Below are 24,501 nucleotides of genomic sequence, written 5' to 3'. Positions count from 1 at the left end.
AACTGAAGTTCCCATGGATTTTATGAACAAATGTCACTAAATGAGGGAGAAGTTTGGGAATCAGCCCACTATGATGACTGCATCCCTTCCTGGCACAGTAAATGTACTTCAGCAGCATCCCTTCCTGGCACAGTAAGTGTACTGTAACTGTACTACATTGTATTCTTACCGTAGGTATTGTATTAATATGTACAACTTCATACAGTATTGTATTTACATGTACAACTTCATAAACCATTGAATTCTCCATGTAAAACTTCATAGAGTTAGTTTAGGTTATGTCTGAGCACGTAGGACTGAACGACTCCCCTTATATAGCGAACTGAGTTTGGTAATCCCTTGGAAATATCGAACTCTTGTATATAGCAAACTTTTGGATATAGCGACCCACCCCTCCAGCCAATTAGTTTGTTGTATCAAAGGTTTACTGTATATACATAAACATACATACACACTGATCCCTTGGTTAAAACATACATACACTCTGATCCTTTGGTTAATGTACTTGAAATACCGAACATGGTGCATGATAATGGAATTGCACAATAACAAATACACAGAACCCATGGGATTTATGTAACTGGTGCCAAGCATCACAAGTGCAAACCCAAATTTTTCCAATTATGTCAATGTAGATCCACTAAAATACACATTCATACTATTATGGTAAGCACCAGAACCCTACATAGGCATGGTTAGGTCAAGAGAAATTAATGACAAGTATACAGGAAGGGAGAGTATTTATTCTGGTACAGGGTACATTTACCTCTCAGACCCACGACCATGCACTGGCCTGACACCTACAGTGACCGTTGATTCTTCAAGATAAATGCATGGTCTAGTTTAATCAGCAGCAAGACCTCCCCAGTTGACTTTTATTCTTAAAGTTTGTTTTCCATGTTTCTCTAATTATTATTATTTTGGTAAATGATTGCCACAGTGGTGATAAATCTATGTATACACTCCCAGATGGCGCCAAAGAGATGGATGCCATCTTGTGTTGTGCTGAAGGCAGGCAGGCGCCATCACAGAACACTATTTTTGACACAAAATTACCTGTCATTTCTGATTTATTCAAAGCTAACCCAAATATTTGTAACAGTCCGACCTACTGTATTTCCTGTCATATGCTGTAATGCGCAGTTTTTTCCCAAAAATATTGCATTTAAAATTATACCACTGTCATGGTTTGGGATAGGATAATGGGTTGAAATGACTTGCATGAAGACCACCAACAGTCAGAAGCAAATTACATGATGGCCATAACAATTCATTATTTAAAATTTCAATAATGCAGATGTAGATGAGTGTGTATTGTCATAAATATACAGTAAACTAAGCATTCTATTAATTAGATATGCACACATTTAGCAGTTGTGCCACACCAAGTCCCATCAGTAAATTGTAAATAAAGAATGGCAGATCACATGGAACAGAAGCGGATGATGAAAGATTTGTATGTTCATGCATTTTCTATCTATCTATCTGTCTATTGCCAGATTCCTTAATCCCATAAGGGGTGGCCACAAACAAATCGCCTCCATGTCACCCTGTTCCTTGCCATATCACTGCCTTGCTCCCAGCTCACACACCCCCTCTCTTATACCTTTCCACTCCATCCCTCAATCTCATCCTTGGCCTCCCCCTCCCTCTACCCCCCTCAACCTCACTCATATACTCTCCTTGTCAGTCTCTCACTCTCCAGCCTCTCCACATGGCCAAACTACCTCAGTGTGTTTTTCCTAACACTTCCTATCACATCCACATCCACACCACAATGCCCCTTCACTTCCTTATTTGTCAGTCTGTCTCTTCATGTGACTCCACATGCTCGTCTCATATAACTCATTTACACTGCTCTCACTCTTGACCTCTGTCCCTCCAACAAATTCCAAGCTTCACTTCCATACGTTAGAGTTGGTATCACAATACTGTAATGTAGTAATTTTTTCACTTCCATGCTCACTTCCCTGTTTCTTAGCACTGCTTTCAAGGAACCAACAACCTTTCTTCTTTGTTGTATCCTTTCAAGCACTTCACCACTAAACTTCCGTCCTTACTCATCACACTACCCTAGATTGGTAAGGTCAGGATTTGTACATGAGTGGCAAGGTGGTACCTGATTCAGTACCAACTTTGGAAAATGAAAATATATATGAAAATGATATAGATTTTAATTGTAAAATTTTTCAAGGTAATGCAACGTATTTGCAAGAGTTCTAACCTAAAACTACTGACAAACAAAGAAAAATATAGTTTTTATGAAATAAATAATGGGCAACTATGTGGCAGCAGTGGGAGCGTCAGGCTCATTCCGGGGCACCGTTACACGTCCCCACCTCAGCCTCCTCCACGTCCCTCCCCCCCACATTGAATGTTTCTGTTGTTTACCTTTTGTTTTATGACACTCTTGTAGCTGTAAAATAACACACATAAATACATAATTACGAAGAGAGTGTATGTGAGTGAGGTGGAGGGGGGAAGAGGGAGGGGGAGGCCGAGGATGAGATGGAGGGATGGGGTGGAGAGGTATGTGAGAGAGGGGGGTGTGAGTTGGGAGCGGGGCAGTGAAATGGCGGGGGACAGGGTGACTTGGAGGCGATTTGTTTGTGGCCACCCCAAACGGGATTGAGGCGTCTGGCAATAGACAGATAGATAGATAGATATTAACTAGTAAGCGTATGCAGCCTCGACCTCATGTTAATGGCAAGGTGGTACCAAAAAATGGACCAAGAAGCGTAAAACCGAAATTTTACCGGGACCAAAACCTACCCACCATGCATGACCGCAGCAGACCTTGAACTGAAAATACTAGAGAGGGCGGCCATAGACGCCCATAGGCGGCAGCATGGTAAAGTTGAATAGGCCAATGGTACCGACTTTGGCATCACCTTGCACTCACATTTTCCATTTCCTCCTCATCCAACCTCACTGTACATTCACTGACTTCACTTCTCTCAAAGACCATAACTTTACTTTTCGCTACATTCACCTTTAGATTTCTTGTCGTACACACACTCCCAAAGTCATCCACCAAGCCTTGCAGCTCCCTTTCATCTTCACTTGACAACACAGTATCATCTGCAAACAACAGTACAGGGAGTTTCCAAGCACTGCACTCTCTCATTAGGGCCATTCCAGCATCCACTGCCCTACCTTGTACCTCTGTTATAACCCCATCCATATACAGATTGAACAACTATGGAGACATGTCACATCCTTGTTTCAATCCTACCTTCAAATAGAAAAATTCAGTTCACTATCCACATCCACTGCAGCCTTAGCACCCTCATACATACTCTTCACAGCATTCAGCAACTTCCCATCTACTCCATATATTCTTAATACTTTGCACAATCATTGTCTATCCACCCTTTCTTATGCTTTCTCCACATTCATGAAGGTCGCATACAACTTCTTTCCTTTCTCTAGAAACTTTTCCACTAAAGATCTAAGAATGAATATCTGATCTACACAGCCTCTTCTCTTCCTAAAACCTCCCTGTTCTTCTCCAACTAATTCCTCAGTTATTTCCCTAACTCTGTCAATAAGTATCCTACCATATACCTTTGTTGTTACATTAAGAAGACAACTGCCTCTTTGATTACCACGTACTTAAGGTGACCAGATTTATTGAAGCTAAAAGCGGGACGCGCGCTTGTGTGCGTCCGTGCATGTGTGTGTGTGTATAGACAGATAGATAGGTAGATATAGATAGATAGTTATATAGATAGTTAGATATATAGATAGATTGATATTGTCTAATGTGACCGACCACTGCTGCGCTACACCTCAAACTGAGGCTGCTAATTAAACACTAACCGTACTAACGTCTCCTATGAACTGCAAACGTACCGTAGGATACAGTGAATGGGTCGACCAAAGTTACCAGCCAGTGAGCATCACAGATTTTATATTAATAATTCTGTATTTCATTTGGTTAGGATTATCCATAATTTTTCTCATTCATCCTAATTTCATAAAAGAAGGTCATGTTATATCTAATGCAATAGTAAGTTTCTAAAAGCGGGACTTTTAAGATAATTTGCTCAAAAAGTGGGACATTCTAGTCACAATTAAAAAAGCGGTACGGATGTCCAAAAAGCGGGACTGTCCCGCCTGAAAGCGGGACTCTGGTCACCTTACACACACTTCTTTTTCCCCTTTTGCTTTGTGCAAGGAAATAATTATACCTGACTTCCAATCCTCCGGGACTCTGCCTTCCTCCCAGGCCTGTCTGCACATCTTCCACAGCCATTCTAGTACTATCTCTCCCCCATGCTTCAGCATTCCACCACACGCTCCATCATTTCCTGAGGTTTTCCCCATTTTAACTATCTTCATTGTATCCACAACTTTCATCCTACTGATTTCTTCCTCTCATCTGACATCCTCCCATCTCCCAGCCATTCCCCAGCCACTTATACTCGCATTACTTCCATCCTCTATGTTCATCAATTCTTTAAATTGTTCTCATCCTCTGCTCACTTTTTCTCCCTTCTCTACCAGTAATCTACCATCTTTATCTTCCACTCCCCAACTGACTTCTTTGGCACCTTGTCTAACTCTCTTTACCTCTTTCCAGTACATTTTTCACATTCCCTCCACTTTACACTCAAATTCCCTCCAAATTCCGCATCCACTCTCTTTTTACTTTCTCTTACTAATCTTTTCACCTCTCTCTTTCTCTCTACATATTACTCTCTCTTCCATCTCACTGTAAATAAATAATGCATGGTTATATAAAATTTAATGCAAAATTATTATCCTAACCTAACCTAACCTAGGTTATGGCATTTTGGCATGTTTGGTAAGTTATTGTTGTTTTGGTTAGGTTAGGTTTGGTTAGATCAGGCTAGGTTATGGTTAAGTAAAGTTAGTTTTGACTGGGTTAGGTTAGGTTTGGCTTGGTTAAGTTAATTCAGCTTTGACCTGGTTAAGTTTGGTTAGGTTAGATGTACATAGGTTTGGTTTGGTTGGTTAGGTTATATTGTTTTTAATAGGTTAGACAGTTTTGGTAAGGTAAGGCTAGCATTTAAATATGTAAGGATATTCATGTTATAAAAAATTTCATTAGATTTGAGTAAGTTTTAGAAAGTCTCCTATTACACTTGAGAAGTAAGCATGTGTGAATCAGTAGATGCATTGATATTGAGAACAGGGAATAAAAAAATTGCCAGTAAGCATTCATTTATCACGATAAAATTGATTAGAACAATATAGAAAACAACCAGGGGGATGAGAATAGGAAGTGAGTCTGTGACCCTGAGCTGCTGACTTGGTTGTAAATAAAAACTGGTCAAACCAACATCAGTTGCATACTATTGCTGTGCATTTGAAATAATTTGAGTATTTTATTAGTAATTATAATAATATGTCACAAGTTAGTGAAACACTAAATTTAATGTTGCATTGTTTGTAATTGAAAACACAGGGTGGATTTGAGCTCATATATTGCAATTCACACCTGGGTGTGGGGAACTCTTTGTGAAATTCACCATCTACCCCAACTGTGATGGTTTTAGCCAATGAAAAATAAGTTTTTACAGCTAAATGTTCCTTACCAATGAAAACAGCACATTTGTGTGATGAAGTCAAACCAATGTTTGTGATTTTTGGGCTTGGCCTAGCTTATGTGCAAGCTAACAGTGTTTTTAAGCCAAAAAATTGCACCATAATAGCAGGAGTGAGGATTTTCATCTTGTGATGATTACAAAAACCACTGCTCATATAACCAAGAGATCACTGTGTGTGTGTGTGTGTGTGTGTGTGTGTGTGTGTGTGTGTGTGTGTGTGTGTGTGTGTGTTTTATTATTTACTCAAAGGTGAAATTACAGGCTGTTTGATAAAGTGAGATGACTGTAGAATTTTTTGGAATCTTATTTTTTCATTATGTTTGGAGAAGTTCCAGAGAAATGGTTCTCATACTCCATGTGATGTGAATGAGCAGTTAATTACTGTCAGAGTTACAGCAAAATAATATGTTAAACATTTTCAATTATATTCTCTAAACTCTTACTTTTGATGACTTTGCCCCTTCAATACTTAATACCTCATATAAGGATCATGAATTATATTTCCACTGTCATTGTGAGTTTTATGTATTCTTCCTAGAACCATACAGTATTAATCCCTGCAACCTGATGATTTGATGCTGGAGAGGAACACCTTTATATAGTGACACCAGGGCATCCTGCAGCTCCCTCTTTGTCTCCCCAAAAGAGTGGGATGGACTGCAGTAGAAGGGCAGTTTCAGCTTGTGGTCCACCAGGTTCATGGTCAGATGAACTTGGGACCATGCTTTACACACACACACACACACACACACACACACACACACACACACACACACACACACACACACACACACACACACACACACACACACACACACACACACACACACACACACACACACACACACACACACACACACACACACACACACACACACACACACACACACACACACACACACACACACACACACACACACACACACACACACACACACACACACACACACACACACACACACACACACACACACACACACACACACACACACACACACACACACACACACACACACACACACACACACATAGATAGATAGATAGATAAATAGATAGATATAATCCAGACCTACTTCAGTACTGTAGATGGGCAGTTTCAGCTTGTGGTCCACCAGGTTCATATTCAGATGAACTTGGGATCATGGTTTACTGTCCCATTGCACTGACCAGTTTTTTTAATGTAAATTGCTTGAATGTGTGATCAGTCATCGATTCATGTGGCACCTTGAATCCTGTTGTCTTCTTTCGCCCTTGCAGTTTGGATATCGAAAAGCTCGTAGCACTTTAGATCCTTTCCTATCTCTGGAGTATTTTATCCGTTCTGCCTTTTCCTTTTGGCGGCCTTTCGTTGCTATACAGGTATACCCCGGTTTAACGATGCGGTTGGTTAGGTAAAAACCCATTGTTTGGCAGGGTATCGTATATTGGGGTAGTTTTAACATGTAAAGTATTGGGATGCATTTTTCAGCGTTTGGTTTCCCCCCGAACCAAGTCCAAAACTCACCCAAATGAGCTGAAAAACAAGTTTAAAGCCAATCTAAATGGTCTGTAAGCTGTAAATGAAGTTGACCTAAGCCTAACACCTGTAAATAAGTCACTAAAACCAATAAGTAAAATCTGAAAATCGTCAGATATACTTGCAAGTCTAGAAAAACTCAAACTTTGTAAAATGTACCCTAAAATGACAGTGTTCACCTCACCTGTGGCTAAAACATATTAATCCAAGTCTAAAAACTGTTTATAAATCAACCAAAACACAATTTTAGTCTAAAATATCATCAAAATCGTTAAAAAAATCAAAACTCATCGTTAAACCGGGGTTTGGCCATCGTTAGGTGGGGTATGGTGGTACAGTAGAGTCTTCATACAAGACGAGTTATGTTATGCAGAACCTCGTGCAAAATCAAATTCGCGCTAAAACATGACATACATTTACATGTAAAACAGGGGGTTAGGTTCTAGGAGCCACATAGTTTTCATTAAAAATATATTATAGATAGATTATTACAAATATGTCTGCTTTAAGACACCCAAGACAGTGTGTTTAAATACAATATCACCGACTGGACACATCAGTGCATACTGCGTTCTGACCTACCCTAACTGATTAGTTTTTCTCCCTAATACTCCCCATAAAAATTTTAATCACCAAGGATTGCCACTAAGCCTCTTGAAAGTCGTCATTACCAATCAAGCAAAAAACTTTTGACCTAATCAACATGTGAATAATGGCTGCCCAGCATCAGGCATACAGTATTTCGTCAGGAATCATTCATCATTCATTCATTGCCAGATGCCATATATCCCACATGGGGTGGCCAAGGGCTTAGAGTTAATTGTTTTACAGGGAGGGGCACTAATCCTCCACCAACCCCACTTGACACGTAGGGAGAACGAGCCAACAGCATCTGGTGTTCCCAGGCGGTCACCCATCCAAGTACTAACCAGACCCAACGTTGCTTCACTTTTGGTTTAAAAAAAAAAAAAAAAAAAAAAAAAAAAAAAGTGTGAAACTATTTTTGAAAGCCATTAGTCATCAACAATATGACAAGAAAAAAAAATGCTATAAAGTCATCAGCATGGAGTGATTGCTTATTTCTCACTTCTCAAATAATCATGAATGCAGTAATCGTGAATAATAAGCAAGTCAGGCAAGCAGTATGATTTGTATGACAGTATAATTCACAAGAATTGAACTCACATAATTATCTTACCTAACTACTGAATGTATTTCAACACGTAGTGTCTTCACGTATCGTAAGATCCGAATTTTCTCGGCCAAAGACCATCAGTTCATAACAACCATCGGGCACAAAGCCCTTTTTGGTTTTTTCCCACACTCGTTGCACTAAAGTCGAAAACATGAATTTTACTGCTCTTTCATCATTAACTCTTTTTCCAACAAAGAAAACTATCCACATCGTAAACACACGTGACTCATATCTGTCTAATTGTTTACATTTAATATCCCACACCTCATGCCACTTCATCCAACAATTTTACATTTTCATTTAGAATAAATGCTTTTCTTATCTTCATAGCACTTTCAGGGTGTTTAGGCATAACTAAAGTTACTTTGGAACCACATGCTCAGAGTTCTGAGAGGAAATGAGGAGCAAGGAAATAAGCAAATAAACTTCTCATCACAGCGACCGTCTACACAACACTGAGGCAGGCTGTGGCAGGTGGTGTGAGACGTGGGTCGGGTCGGGTCAAGGAAGCCAATCAGTGACTGACAAAAGCGTAACACATGAGTTGTATCTGGAAATCCAATACCTAAACACACCCATTTCCTACAGTTTCTCTGGCGCAGTTGAGTGTTATTACAGTGCTGTTAAGTATTATGGGAGAAATTAAATGCCCATGTTATTGTATGATCATTGTTTCCTTTTGTCTCAGATCATGACTCTACTGTATTTCTACCCCCATCGTTAAGCCGGGATATCATATATCTGGGTATAACGTATTTTTAAATTTGGAAAAGGCATACGGTACTACATGAAGATGTCCTATTTTGTGTTGTCTTTGTTCCCTTGGTCTTCATGGTATCATTGGTGTTTTTTTTCAAAATTTACTTTCCCTCCACATCTTCCATGTCTGCCACAGTGCCCATCGCTCCCATGCCTGCCTCATCATGAAGATGTCTCCCAGGGCTGTGTCCTCAGTACTGCCATTTTTCTCCACCATTAATGGTATCATCTCCTCCCTGCCTCCTACTGTTTCCACCTCTCTGTATGTCAGTGATTTTGCTATTTACCTCACAGATTCAGATCTCCCTCGTCTCCAATCTCTTATTCAGTCTGCCATTACAACAGCCTTTACTTTGGCCACCACTCATGGTTTTCATTTCTTTACCTGCAAGTCTTATGCAGTGTCGTTTACTTGTTTCCATACTATACCTCAACCACTTCTTTACCCCTGTGACAGCCCTCTTCCATATCAATCTTCGGCAGCCTTTCTCAGTCTTGTCTTTTACTCTCGGTTAAATTGGAATGTTCGTGTTTCTTTCCTTCATTCTTCCACTTTTCCCTGTCTTTACTTACTACAAACTCCATCTCATCTTTTGTGGGGAGCTGATTGCACCACACTTCTTCGTCACCACTCTCTCCTTATTCTTTCTAAACTTGATTATGGGTGTCAAGCCTATTGTTCTCCCTCTGCCTGTATTCTTTCAAAACTTTATTCCTTTCATCATTCTGGTCATCATTTAACCATAGGTGCCTTTCAGTCAACCCCGGCCGCAAGCCTTTGCATTGAATTGGGCATCCCCCTCCCTTCTCCTCTCATCATTCTCTCCTTACAGTTAAGTCTTATGCACTTGTGCTTCATTTTTCATCTAATAAATTTACACCACCCTCCTCCCTCTCTCCACTCTTCTTTTAAGTCTGCCTCTCATCTCCTCCTTCTTTTCTCCCTCTGTGTCCCTGCTCTTCTTCCATCCATTGGTTTCACCTCTCCACCCATTCTTCCCCTTCTTCCTGTTTCTTTCCTCCTTTGGCTTCTACCACCTCCAGCGGTCGAGTCTTCTTTTTTCCCTTGTTTTCACTCTCTTCTTTTGCCTGTCGCTCTCCGCTCCCTTTCTTTGAACGCATGTCTTTCATTCTTCTGCTACTCCTGTCTTTATCAGTGGTTCCAAATCTCTTTGTGATGTTGGTTTTGCTGTCATCTCCCCTGAGTCTTCTTTTTCCAGTTCCCTTCCTTCTGTTGTGGGTGTTCTCACAGCAGAGCTTTATGCTGTTCTTTTCTTTCTGAAGTCACTGTTTCATTCCTCTTCGTCTTGTTATCTTCTCCGATTCTCACAGTGTACTTTCTTCTCTACGGACCTCTTCTTCTTCTCATCCCCTTGTCACCCAAATTGAAGAGTGGCTCATCTGTTTTTCTGTTTGCAAAAAGTTGGTTCAATTTTGCTGGGTCCTTGGTCATGTTGGGATTGCTGGTAATAAACGTGCAGACTCGCTGGCTCGTACTGGTTCTCTGTCTCTCACATCTTCTCCCTGACCCATTCCTGCTCTTGATTGTTTTCATATTCTTACTTGCCTATTTCGTGGCCTCTGGCAAACCTGGGACTCCCAGGTCACCAACAAGCTTCATATCGTTAAACCCTTTCTTCTTCCTTGGTCTATTTCCACTAACCCCATGTGTCAATGAGAGACTGTCCTTGTTCCTCTTTGCTTGGGCCACACCTGCCTCACTCACAGTCACTTAATGGGTGGTGACCTCTCACCAGTTTGTTCACACTGTAGCTGGCCCTTGACTATCCGACATCTTTTTCTTGACTGCCCGTTCATACTTTGCGATTGTCACTGCTTTTTCTTTCCGTTCATTATTCCCTCCCCCCCATTGCTTATTGATTTCCTTGGTGATTCTCCAACTTTTTTTATTTTTAATATTTTTACTTTTCTTCCAGTTCTGCTTGTTTTGCATCTAATTTAATTGTCCTCCATTCTTTGCTGCTGTAGTGCCATATAGCCTCTCTAAGTGTGGTGCTAGTTTTTCTCGCTATTCATTCATATTGCCAGGTGATTTTACATGCATTTTGATTAACAGATGGTCCTAGTAATGAAGGGTTGAGATGAAGCTGTACGAAAGTAAACCACAGCTGCAGCAACGCTGCTAATGTTGCACTCAGGTCCCACTCTATTGCAGTGGAGCAGTTCCATCTTCTGCAGATTTCCTCATACATTTGGGTTTGACCAGAGAGATTTCATAAACTAACTTCCTCACAAAAATATATTTGCTTCTCCACTCGAGCCTATGTAAGATACAACTAGCCCTGTAATTCTAAGGATGTGATAGGTATGGAAAAAAGAGTTGCTTCCTCACTACATAAACACCAGTGATTTGAACAGCTGGTCAGGAAGGTTCTGCTCCTGTCAAAGGAATTGCTACTTGAGACTGATATGAGGCTGCAAGGGGATGAGTATGTTGATGGACAAGTAGAATGTCAGTGAGGGTAGGGAATAAATATTTTTGGATGCATTTTTTTCTCGTATTCTCTACATCCATAAGAAGTCCAAAAATACCATTGGGATTCCAGTCAGAGCACCATACCAAATCCAGTATACCAAAAATGGCCATTTTTCATTACCATAACTACCATCACTCGACCACATATTAAAATGAGACATGTAGACCCCCACCAAGCCCTGTGTCTTCCAGATGCACCAACTATGTCCAGTGGAGGAAGTCTCAAGAGTAACAGTAATAACGTAAATACATCATCATCATCATCATCATCATCCCCCCCCCAAGTAGAACTGCTCCTCACACTGACAAAATTCTCAGCTACAGATGTTGGTGTGAGATGGACCAAGCAAGGGGATTATTTTGCTTATTTCCCAGTCACTCATGAAGTGACTGGGGTTTAAAGACATTAGAAATGGTTCCATTTTTTTTTCTTTTCTTTTGTAATGCAGATATTCTATAAACATTAGTTTATTGGCAGTTTCAGAATGTTCCTCCACTTTGTATACCAAGTGCAAGAAATTATCCTGCCCTTATTAATGCCATGCTGCGTGTTGCTTGGTTACCAGCTACAGAAATCTTCAGTATCTGCCATGGCGGGATAATCTGCTTTTTGTCCCAAAGCTTGTTTCTTTGTACAATATAGTTACAATGTGTTTCAGATATTTTCCATAATTGGTCTTTGCACTCTTTACCTCAGCAGAAATAATTTGCACCGGTTGGAGCAACCTACTGTAGCTTCTGCTTGATGTGTATTATGTATTTTGCACACTGTTGGCAAACAGAGAGTGTATTCTGCTGCTTGACTTAAGTAATGTTTATTCTGATACTCTGATTCTGTGTTATACATAATTTAAGGAAGTTATTCTTTCTGTTATATTCATTCATTTATGGCTAGTCATTAGGCTATTACTTTTCTCTTTGTTAATTTATAGATAATCATAATTAGAATCAGTAAAGCAGTTTGAAACATATGCCCTAATCTTGAAGTAGAAGTTCAGTAGTTTTGAAATTATGGGGACAGTGATTACTGTTTTGTCTACTAGTAGTTTGGGTCATTGTTTTGTTTTATTAAAGGCAACATCTAGTAGCTTGACAAATTAGCACTCATATTCAGTTCTTTATCTTCAAGTCTGTTAAAGAGCCATTGACTGACATAACTTATCAAGAGTTTATGTGCACCAAAAGTCTTTTCAGTATAGGCAAAACTTTAACCCCTCCAAGACAAAAGTACATGACTGAAAACTGCATCATTGCAATCAGTAGATGGTAAATGGTTCCTCACCAGACTGCGTGTGTAGCTTTTTTATTTGGACTGAGATGCTACATCTCTAATAATTAAGGGAATACTACTGCAGTATTGGCTACATGTATTTATAAACCTCATCCTTGAGTTACTTGAGAGGAGCATGTGGAGGGACAGGTTGATGAATGAAGAAGTGAAGGAACGTTGTGGGGTGGATGTGGATGTGGATGTGGTTGAGAAGATTAGGAGAAATACACTGAGGTGGTTTGGACATGTGAAGAGAATGGAGAATGAAAGACTAACTAAGAGGGTGTATGTAGGTGAGGTGGAGGGAGGGAGGGAGAGGGAGGGGTAGACCGAGGATGAGGTGGAGGGATGGAGTAGAGAGGTATACGAGGGAGGGGGGGTGAGTTGGGGGGAGAGTAGTCTAATGGTGGGTGACAGAGCGACTTGGAGGCGTTTTGTCTGCGGCCACCCTTTGCGGGATTAGGGTGTCGGGCTATAGATAGATAGGAAGATAGATCCTTGAGCTTGCGGTACAGTTTAGCCTCCTTGATCATGGTTAAGTTTTGGCACTTCTCCTTGGATAACAGCTTGATACATGAGGGATAAGGAAGACAGGGAAGGAAAGTGGTATGTGGAGGTACCAGGTGATGGAGACAGAGAAAGAGATTGGGTGAGGAAGTTAGGAGGAGCAACGGGGTGAGGGAGGTGGAGGGAGGGATGGGGTGAGGGAGACAGAGGGAGAAATGGGTTGCAGGAGACAGCCTTATGGTACGGTTTAAGTTGCATACAAGTGGATACTGTATCTGTGTAGTCATAGTAACAGTAATAATAATAATATTATTAATAATATTAATATTAATAATTATAATAATAATCTGGTCTTTTGTTTCTCAAAGGCACCCGTACTGGTCTGCCTAAGGAATTCAGTAGTGCTTAGCACATTTTACATTTACAAGAATCGTGACATCACTCGCATACGATACAGACATTATCAGCAAAAAGAAGTGGCAGCAATTAAACCTTGTAATCATCTATCACACCACCTCTCCTCATGTCGTAGCATCGTGAAAAGAGAAAAGGTTTGAGCCAACATATATCATTTTCCTCATAAATAATGGCAATTTATTATGTAATGTAAGGGCTGTATAAGAGAAAGGCCAATCAGAGAAAGGTGACTGGTGAACAGTTGCTCATTAAGGCACAAGGAATCATCTTCACTTATCATCACACCTGAATGTGCCAACTGAAGTTTTAACAATTCAGGATGATACTTTGGTTTGCCAAACTTAGGTAACAAGACACAGTTTAAATTCAGTTCTACCCTTTACTGGCAATCAGTGCAACATAACCAGAAATGAGGTACTGTAGTTGGGATTCTTGGGGGAAGGCCAAAGATAAGCCTAGCTACTCCATTCAGCACAGACTGAACCTTCTTGATAAGATGGATTGAGAGGCCAATACATAATGAATAACAGTAATCAACACCAGACTGGTCCATAGCATGGACCAATGTTAAGAGGCAGTGTTTATTCAGCGGCTGTCTTACAAAGTACAGGTTTCTGATGTGCAGATTGCAACCTCTAACACTTTGATTAATCTATTCTTCATAAGTTAGTTTTGAATTAAAATATATACCCAGGTTTTGGACAAAGCTAGCCAGATGAAATTGTGACCCACAGATCTTTTCTTAAATCAGGGCATTATCAGCATCACCTTGCCTCATGTTTCCCTTAGTATTAATGATTATTTCTCTTTAAGCTTCATTCAGCATAATCTGTTTCCCATTGAGATTTTAATATCAGTCATCAGGGACTCTGATTTATTCTTGGTATCATTAATATCTGTCATCTTGTTATAAAGCAGAGTGTCATCAGCATAAAAATGATAGGACACATCATGTGCTTAAAGTAGAGATGACAAACTATTCATATAAATTGTGAATAGAACAGAACCTAAAACAGATCCTTGAGGAACTCCAAACAGAAGGGGAACTGAGAATGAACAAGTGTTGTCCACAAGTACTCTCAGAGATCTGGCAGACAGATACGGCTTAAGAAGCAAAAGAGCATCATCATGGACACCATAAAAATGCAGGTCATTTAGCAGTAGTTTTTATCTACAGTGTCAACTGCCATATACAGATCCAACAGAAGCAGGGGAGAGTGCATCCCACTGCAGGTGTTCAGAACCAAGTTGCCATGAATCTTCATTAGTACAGTTTCATTTGAGTGGTATTGCTTATATGCTGACTGTATGGGAGAAACAACTCTCTTTTGATCCAGTAATAATGTGAGTTAGTCTGGTATAACCTGTTCAGTAATCATGGACGAGAGTGACAAGTTGGAGATGGGATGATGGTTTAACATTAGACAGGATGGTGGTTTAACATGCTCTCAGCATCAAGACTGGGCTTCGTAAGTAGGGGCCAGTGCAAGGCATGTTTCTCAACCTCACAGAGTTGCCTTCAAAGAAACAACATTTACTATTTTACAAATAAATTCTGCTGCATGTTCATGCTCTTCTGTCAACTGATACATTGAATGGATCAAGTGGGCAGTATGTTTTATGAAGATCTCTGATACAACATTTTTGTTTATATCCAGTGGATTAAAAGGTGAAACTACAAGGTCTTGTGCACCATGACTGAAATTCTACTGAGAATTCCACACTGAAAGAAACATTGTCTGATTCATTTCTTATGCAGGATATCATAGTTATGAAGAAGAGAATGAATGATGCCAGTTGGACATCAGATGCAGAAGTTGGTTTATCAGTTATATTCTTCTGACTCATAAGATTATTCACAACTGCATCCAGCTTCCCCCTCCCTCCCTCCATGCATGGGTCCCGTGTTGGACCCAAAAACGTGTTGGACAAACAATAGAGCTTATGGGGGAAAATGAATTATGTCAGCAACCGTAGGAAAAGTCACCCTAAATATCTACCATATACCTATACATATATTGGTACTATTGTAATTATAATAAATGGTACTGTGGTATGAATGATAACTAACCTTTTAGGATAGTGTTGGTGGGCTTGCTGGGAATGGAAGGTGGTATCCAAGGCTGTAGGTGGTCCTACTGGGTCCCCGGAGGATGGCTGCTGGCGTCACTAGTGGGTAATGGCTGCTGCTCCTCCTCAACCTCCCTCATAAATCCTTCGAAATCACACTCAGAATCACTATCTTCGTCCACAGCCGTGGAAGGTCCTGCTTCTGCCTGTCCTAGCACTCTGTAAGCCTTCACTGCTGCCAGGATCTTGTCTTGGTTTTTTATTATGGTCCTCACGTTGGCTTCATTCATGTCGTAGGCCTTGGGAATGTCAACTTTCCTCTCCCCTTTCTTCTTCCTCTCGATGCTTTCTAGCTTGGTGGCCTGAGGTAGGTGCCGACGCTTCTTGGGGTTCTCAGAAGGCTTCCTAGGCATCGTGAGCAGGGTAAAATGCAGTAACAAGGGCAGAAAATGCAGCAAGAAAAAAGCACCTTCCAATGCGAATTATGCGACTGAGTGGCGCTGTGGCAGGAGAAATTTAAACAAAACATCACGTGACAGTAGAAACGTTTTTAATTGGGCGGCATCACGATCACGTCACGATAGCGGGCTGGGAAAGCTACTTGATCAGAAGTTTTCATTGGCTATCATCATCATGGGAATGTCCAGTATGACCGTGTTGGACCGGGGGTGATCGTGCTATAGGTGAACTCTGCGGATTTCACCCATTTCTCGGAGCTCTGTGCGTGTTATGCTAACATACTCGTGTTGCAGTAATTAAATCGTATTAAATAACACTAATTATTTGCTCTCAGTGCTGGACGTGAATCGTGCTGGACTAACGCGTGTTGGACGCATGGGTACTGTACATACAAACACTAGAGGATTCCTCACCTTGAATTGAAGAGGTTGTGGTCTTGCTTGGGGGGGGGGATTCCAAGGCAGGGCAGGACTCCTAGTGGTCCCCAGCACTGTCCTTTGGCAATGCTGGGTCCACAGGGTCCTTATCTGACGAAGAAGGTAAATTCTGTACAACCACAATCCTCCATTGCAACTCCTCAACCTCCTCTACAAACCCTTCAAAGTCAAGGGGACTCACAGACATTGCATCATCCTCTGGCTCCTGCTGCTGTGGCAATTGTTGGGGACGAAAGTACCGGGTGAGTGAAGTCTGCTGGTGTTGTCGTATTTTCTCTTGCCTGAGGTCTTCATAGGGCCCAGTTGCATTCAACACAGCCCCCACAATATCAGCCTTCTGACTCTCATCCACATCATAAGCCATTATGGCTTCCTTGAGTGCCTCTGCACCAGCGAAGATGTTATTTATGCGACCCATGGTCATAACTGGTGCTGTTATTCTTGCTTCAGCCTGATTTTCCAGCTCCTCTGCCTCATGATGTTCTCTGTTGAGCTCTTCAATGCGTTCCATGGCAACCTCTGGCATCATGTTTTCCTCCACAACCTCTACCAAATCCTCCTCTTGCACCTGCTTACAGCCTGCCACTGCCCTGCAAGCTCAAACCGCTTCCTGCCGCACAGCCTGTAGTGACTGTACCTCACAACCTCTAGCGGCACACAACTCAGGTGCCAGCTTGCGCCTGGCGTGATTTATCGTTGCCACAGACACCAAATCCCACACCTTAAGAATGTTCATGATGACATTCCTCATATTGTACCACATCCAAAATGCGGTCACAGTTAAAAGGCGACGCTGTGAAAAGTCAGGCTGAGGCGCATGGGAGGGACCTGGCACCGGTTCAGCTGGGTCAGGCTGAGGCGCATGAGAGGGACCTTGCACTAGTTCACCTGGGTCATCCAAAACCTACTCATCAGATGCCTCCAAATCATCATCCCCATGCAGCACTTCCTCCTGGAGGAGCTGTTCCTCCTCACAATTGTCTGTGGCTTCCCATAAGTACTCAGACAAAATTGTCTCGTAATGTTATTTTAAAGAAGCAATCACTTCCTGGTCTAAGGGTTGCAAGAGGAAAGTAGTATTGGCTGCCCAAAACACTACCTTTACATTTTCATGCAAACCCTCTAAATAGGCTGGGTGCCCTGGTGCGTTGTCTAACACCAACAGGATTTTAAAGGGAATACCTGACTGATCACACATCTTTTCTTTGCATCTGTAATATAATTTTTTTTGAACCACCTGTTTAATATATCCCTTGTCATCCACCCTGTTCTTGGCTTTTCCCAATACACCTCTTAGTCATTCATGTCTTTTAGATGCTTAACCCCTTAACCACGGGGCGTCACTTTCGTGACGCTTGGGAGCAAGGGATCATACCGCGGGGCGACACTTTTGTGATTCTGTGTTATTTTGAATTTGCCCGGGCTTTGAAGTGGTGGCTTGTATCATCTATCAGTACTACCAGTGTCCAACACTAGTCAGCACTCCTAATCTCATCTGTACTCCCATCCATTGTTGACAATTTAGCCATTTCTCCCCGTTCTTGACTCCCCTCCCTGCCTCCCCTCCATCACCCTATCCTCTCGCCTGCCCGGCCGTGCTACGCTAAGTAAATCTTCCCTGGAATTTTTCACTGATTTCATCCATTGAAGTAAGCCCTATGCCCTATTCTTATACCAAATAATATATACAAGAAAGAAATAAGGTAAGTGAGAGTGCCATACACCTAGAATTGGCTAATTATCACCTGACAACACCTCACGTGCACTCGTTCGCTAATTTTCGCTGTTTATTTTCCCTTGAAATATGCCGTATAATCTATTCTCGTAATAAAAATATATATAAGAAATGAAGGGAGAAGCCTAAGTGATATTTACATTCACCTGGAACTACCTAATTATTGCAGGCCACCACATTGTATTCTGTGCTAAGTAAATCTTTCCTGGAATTTTCCACTGATTTCATCCATTGAAATAAGCCCTATGCCCTATTCTTATACCAAATAATATATACAAAAAAGAAATAAGGTAAGTGATAGTGCCATACACCTGGAATTGGCTAATTATCACCTGACAACACCTCACGTGCACTCGTTCGCTAATTTTCGCTGTTTATTTCCCCTTGAAATATGCCGTATAATCTATTTTCGTAATAAATATACATATAAGGAGGGAAGGGAGAAGCCTAAGTGGTATTTACATTCACCTGGAACTACCTAAATTATTATGTATTGTCTTGGTTTCCTGCTAATCATTTCATTGCTATATATTAGCAGGTCTCACAGGGCTGAAGTTGGTAGTATTGCACTCACCCTAGCCAGGCGGCAGGAGGCCACTACTATCAGTTCACTGTCGTCTTTGAAAGTGGGAGTATGTCAGATTTGCTCCTGCTAACTTCCGCCGCTTTATAGCCCCATGCAAAGGGCCCTGTGACCTTTACCCCCTACTAAACCTCGTGTGGAAAGAGGTAAAGGGCTGACAACTGATAGAGAGTGACTGATCTTTTTATTGAGTAAAACAGTGCAAGTGGAATTGTAAATAAAGTGTAAATACTGTGTAAACAGTAAGTGACAGCAATGAATGTAAATATAAGTGAACAGTGGAAAATAGTTTTATAAGTTACTTCAAGTGACAGTGCATAACACAGTGTAAATAAAATAGAAATGTAAATAATGTAAATAAAGTAGAGAACGTAAATAGAAATGTAAATGAGTGGTGTTATAAGAATACGAGTATATATACTAGGAGTAATGAAAGTGAAAGTTTCACTCTTGCATGTATGAATACTATGAGTTATGAGAGTGAAGGTGAAAGTGACATTCACTCTCAATGCTAGTATACAGGACGAGAAAGTGAATGCTACGTATTTTACTGAAAGAAATTGAATCCCTGCAGTGACTATAAACTACTATTACTGAAGGAAACTTATGGATAAAGACTGTAGATATATATAAGTGTTATATAGTAACAGAAATATAAACTGTGAGTGTTTTTATGAACAATAGACAACACTAGCGGCGAACGATCGGAAGTGGGATGGTCATACGCCCTCGTAATTTTCATTGCTTTCACAGTGTCTTTTTTGGGGGAGTATGGATTCCAAACTATTTGAGAATCATAGATTAGTGTTTCTAGTGATAATATCAGGCTGTGGTAATCTTATTACGAGTTGTCGGGAAGTGTAAAGTGGAGACTTCTTTACCCAACTTCAGAGGTCTCCACAAGTCCTACGGTACTCGACGAAGGCTCAACAAACACCCAAGGAGAAAGCTGAAGGTATGTGCCATAAGTATATATGATTTTAATATTTTAGGGCTAATAACTGATTTTTGGCAAATATTTTTAGAGTCTGTCGGAGCGCGAATATGCCTGCGGGAGCCGCAAGTCAAAGCAAGACAAGCCCGCGGTTTAAGGGTTAAAACACCTTGGTTTTTTCACGTTGCTTACAACTAATGGCCTCATTCTGTGGCCTGCAACATTGCATGACAGAAGTAGAGTGATGCCTACCGTATCAGCTTTCCTTCCCCTGCCTTGCCTCTGTTGTTTTGTGATGTACGTTGTCCTTGGCACTTGTCTGTAGCGCAGACCTGTCTCATAAGTGTAGCCTCCATCCCTGATTATTCCCTTCAATGCATCGATGAACGTCTCTGCTGCTCCAGCATCCGCTGATGCTCGTTCTCCTGTCACCTGCATTCTTCTCAAAGCTTTCCTCTTCCGGAAATTGGCAAACCAACCACTCGACGCCTTAAATCTGCCAGGGGGTTGAGACAGCTTACAGCAAGCAACAGAATTCAGGTGGCAGGCTGTCCTTCGTAAATTTATTGAGTCGATTGAAACTTCTTCCCTCTCCCATCGGTTGCAGTACATGACCAGGTACCTTTCCATCATAACAAGCGCTGGGTCAGACACTCAAAATCTCTTGTCCGGGGCAGATCCCCTGTAGGCCCTCACTGTTGTCAATATGGCGTTCTTCTTGGCCAGGATCGTACGAATAGTTGACTCCCTGACCTGGAAAGCTTTGGTGATGGCACAATTGCGCTCTCCTCTCTCCATCCGGTTATCACGTCAAGCTTCTGCTCCTGGGTTAAACTCTTCTGCTATCTTGCTGTGTCACAGTGAGGCAGCATCGTCAGGCTGGAGCATGTGGCCAAAAAAAAAAAAGAGCAGAATTAAGATACAGCACGTGTGGCAGCAGAACATGGGGAGAGGGTTGACTGGAGTGGACCGGGAATGCTCAGTAGACCGTGACGACACCCGGCCCAGACACATGCATACGTAACGGGAAAATGTAAGATGCTTTGACTAAATCTATCTGTGTTTTGTCTGTTTTTTATCGTGTTTTGACCAGTTGTCTCACGTAATGACTAAATATTCCATAATTTTTTCCTCAGGCCGTGTTTTCACTATCGTAGCAGTGTAGTATGTTCTTTTAAGAAATGGGCAATTTCTCCACCTGCGTAATATTTGTCAAAATCGTGTTTTTACCATATCTTGGACTCAAGAAAAAAGGGCCATGCTATGACTGTTTCCGCGCTCTCTGATTGCACATTATGTGAGAGGTGACTGTAATTTACTGTGATTAACATGGTGTATGCATATTAATAATAATGATAATTTTTCATGAAGAGTAATAGGACATTGATTTTTTTATGACATTCAGAAATATTTCATTATTGTTGCACGTCAGTATTCTTTCTCATATACTGTTAAAATTCAGCATAATGTATTTGATTGCAAATAACCTGTTTCACCTGTTGTGCATTTAACTTATAACTTGTCTGTTATTTCTAAAAATGGTAGAAATAACCTCTTCCCAGGTCTTTTTCAGTCTGTCTCCTGCAACCCTACCGTCGACATTCACATTTGACACTTTTTGCACCCAATTGTCATCCTTCATCCTCTTTAGATGTACAAACCATGTCAGTCTACTCCTCCTCATCACAAAGCCAGTACACTCCAGTCCCATCCTTCCTCCCAACTCTTCAGTCATATACCTGCCCCCCCCACCCCCCTTAGGTCTCACATTCAAGGATGCACAACATATCCATCTCTCATTGTCAGCTTTGTACGTTTGAGCCCTTGAATATCCTCTTCCTTTACTGGTTAGGTCTCACTACCATACAGCATTACACTCCTGATGCACTCATGTACATATGATTCATCCAGGAAAAAAGTGACTGACATGCCATAAGTGCAAAGTAGACTCGGTGGCTTAGTAAGGAAACTTATAATCCTCATTTTGCATCTTCACATATTGTAATTTTTCCTCAGTGTAGAAGCTACCTTCTTCTTTAACCCCTTCACTCTGATATATTTCTCATTTGACATAGGCCACCATCAGATGATGGACTTTCAAGTTAAAAGGAATATCTAATATAGAAGAAGTTAGCAAAGGTTGTAGCACACCCTTCTAATTTGAAATGCCTCACTAAACCAAGTAGAATTATCTGAATGTAGCAAGAATAAAATAAAATACTCATTTTTTTATTGGAGGAGTATATTGAATATTTCTTTTATCCATCTCTTGTTGTGTATGAAATCCTTCACGTCAGAAATTATTTCAGGTTATTTGCAGGCACCTACTACACAAGACAATGTAATGTATTAATTGTCCCCATAATTTCAGGCTGTGCATACACTCTGTACTTTGTTGGACAGTACTGTATATCCTTGAGCAGATTTTGGCAGAAGAATAATTGACTCTGTGAACTTGGATATTTTCATTAGTACAGTTAGAACTTCATGATTAGTTTTAAAATCACTTCATTCATTGTCATAATTTCTCTAACATTAATGCAGTGGTACCCCCCAAAGCAAGATTATTTGCCTTCATTTCATTAGTATGTATTTTCAATTTCTGCATATGTATCTGGCACCATAGGAGAAGTGACGAAAGTCTTAAACATTATTGGCACAAGATTATTGTGTACTGTATAGAAACTGATTATCAATAATTTTTTACATTCTGACATAAATCAGAAATTTTCATTGTGGTCTAGTCAGTGTTCTGTAGTATTGAGCTTTGAGATATGTTTTTGCAGAATTCAGAAAGTACATTTTGATTAATGGTGAGAAAGGCTGTTGTTAAAGTTAAGGATAATTGAAGTACCATTGTAACCATTAACTGGGTATTAAAAAGAAAATTGACCACAGCACTGCCGACGGACATGTTGGGAGGCCACCGCAGTAGGTTTTATAAACAGTTCCAGCAGTTGCAACAGTTCTACAATAATACTAGAAACCTTCAGTACTTCAAGGGGCTCATCCAGGTTCCTGCACTGCCCAAGGTAACCATGTAGCTTTTAGACAATATGTATGGTAAAAGTCCTCCAATCCGGCCACCAATAATCCGAAAATCCAAGTACTCCGAATTTGTCAAGGCAGAATTTTAAAAAATTTTCAGATCTTTTTTCGAAATTTTCTGGGCTTTATCTAAGGATTTATCTGGCTTGGACTTGCTCATGGCCTTGGATGTACCTGCCTGCAGCTATGCATCTACATTTCTATACATTTCCAGAGAGTAAAACAATAACCTATATCATTTTAAGTATATATTTAAAGATCATGTACACTCACAATAACTGATTTATGCTCGGGGGTGTCCCCTTCCTACCCCTATATACCCAGGGAAGACATGAGGGGGGGACAAAACGAGTTCAACCCACCTCTACCCCAGTTTCTAACCCTCCCCCATACCCCTACCCCTCCCCCCACCCCACTCATCATTCTTAACTGGCAGTTACATCTCAAGCTAACCTCATACTTTACACTCATAGTCACATTACTAATACACAAACATCAAACACTAGGATATGTAAAAAGTATACAATATAACTATGAACACACCGCAGCAAGAAATTAATGCACTATAACGTTGACAGTAAAACAAAAACGTTAACAATGGCCATCCCAGGCCTGTTGGGTGCTTGCGTGCGCTTGCCTGCATATATGTGCGTGTGTGTGTGTTTTTTACCTATTTGTGGTATACAGGAATTGACCTAAATTCATGTTGTCCTGTCTCTATATCTATATTTATCTAGTCTAGTTTTAAACACATGAATGTTCTTTGCCTGCACCACCTCTTTGTCTAAGTCATTCCAAATACTTTTGCTTATATTCGGGAAACTAAATCTTGTAAGATCATTAAGACATCTGCTTTTCCTCAACTTGAAGTCATGACCTCTTGTTCTTCCATCATCCAGCACAAAAAGATCCTCTCTATCCACCCTTTCCAGTTCTCTTACATTTCTAAATATCATGATCATCACCTCTTTCCTTTCTCTCTCGCTGTGTTAGTAACCTCAGTTTTTCCAATCTCTCCTCGTAGGTGAGTTCCCTTAAGCATGGTATCATCCTTGTTGCCATCCATTGAACCCTCTCCAGTTTATCAATATGCTTCTTCAAATGAGGTGACCATACCACAGCTGCATACTCCAGTCTTGATCTTATCATGGTCACTATCAACTCCCTCAGCATTTCCTCGTCCGATAGTTAAAAGCCACCCTCATGTTGGACAGTAATCCATAAGTCCCCCCAGTGATTTTGTTTATATGCTTTTCAGGTGACAAGTCATCCTGAATAGTCACTCCCAAGTCTTTCTCATCTTTTCTTTTACAAATTATCTCACTGTCCATTTTATATGTCCAGTGCGGTCTTTTTTCACTCATTCCCATTTCTAACACGTACATGACACTTCTTGGCATTAAAATCCATTTTCCAAGTCAGGCTCCATCTGTGGAGTTTGTCCAAGTCCTCTTGCAGTTTTTTACAACTATCAGTATCTTTAATATGTCTCATGATT

General features: G+C 40.8%; 1 protein-coding gene across 1 annotated transcript in view; it reads left to right on the top strand.

The window, feature by feature from the left end:
- Hip1 (Huntingtin interacting protein 1) overlaps positions 1 to 24,501 on the top strand; it is a 189,424-nt gene that overhangs the window by 82,224 nt on the left and 82,699 nt on the right. Inside the window, exon 7 of the mRNA XM_080277509.1 lies at positions 22,854 to 22,987. Coding sequence (XP_080133635.1) covers positions 22,854 to 22,987 — 134 coding nt within the window. The remainder of the gene's footprint in view (positions 1 to 22,853; positions 22,988 to 24,501) is intronic.

This window comes from Coenobita brevimanus, chromosome 70, assembly GCF_032717465.1.
Source record: "Coenobita brevimanus isolate Jiangsu-jjx chromosome 70, ASM3271746v2, whole genome shotgun sequence".
Classification (NCBI taxonomy): Eukaryota; Metazoa; Arthropoda; class Malacostraca; order Decapoda; family Coenobitidae; genus Coenobita; species Coenobita brevimanus.
This window is presented reverse-complemented; position numbering and strand designations above follow the sequence as displayed.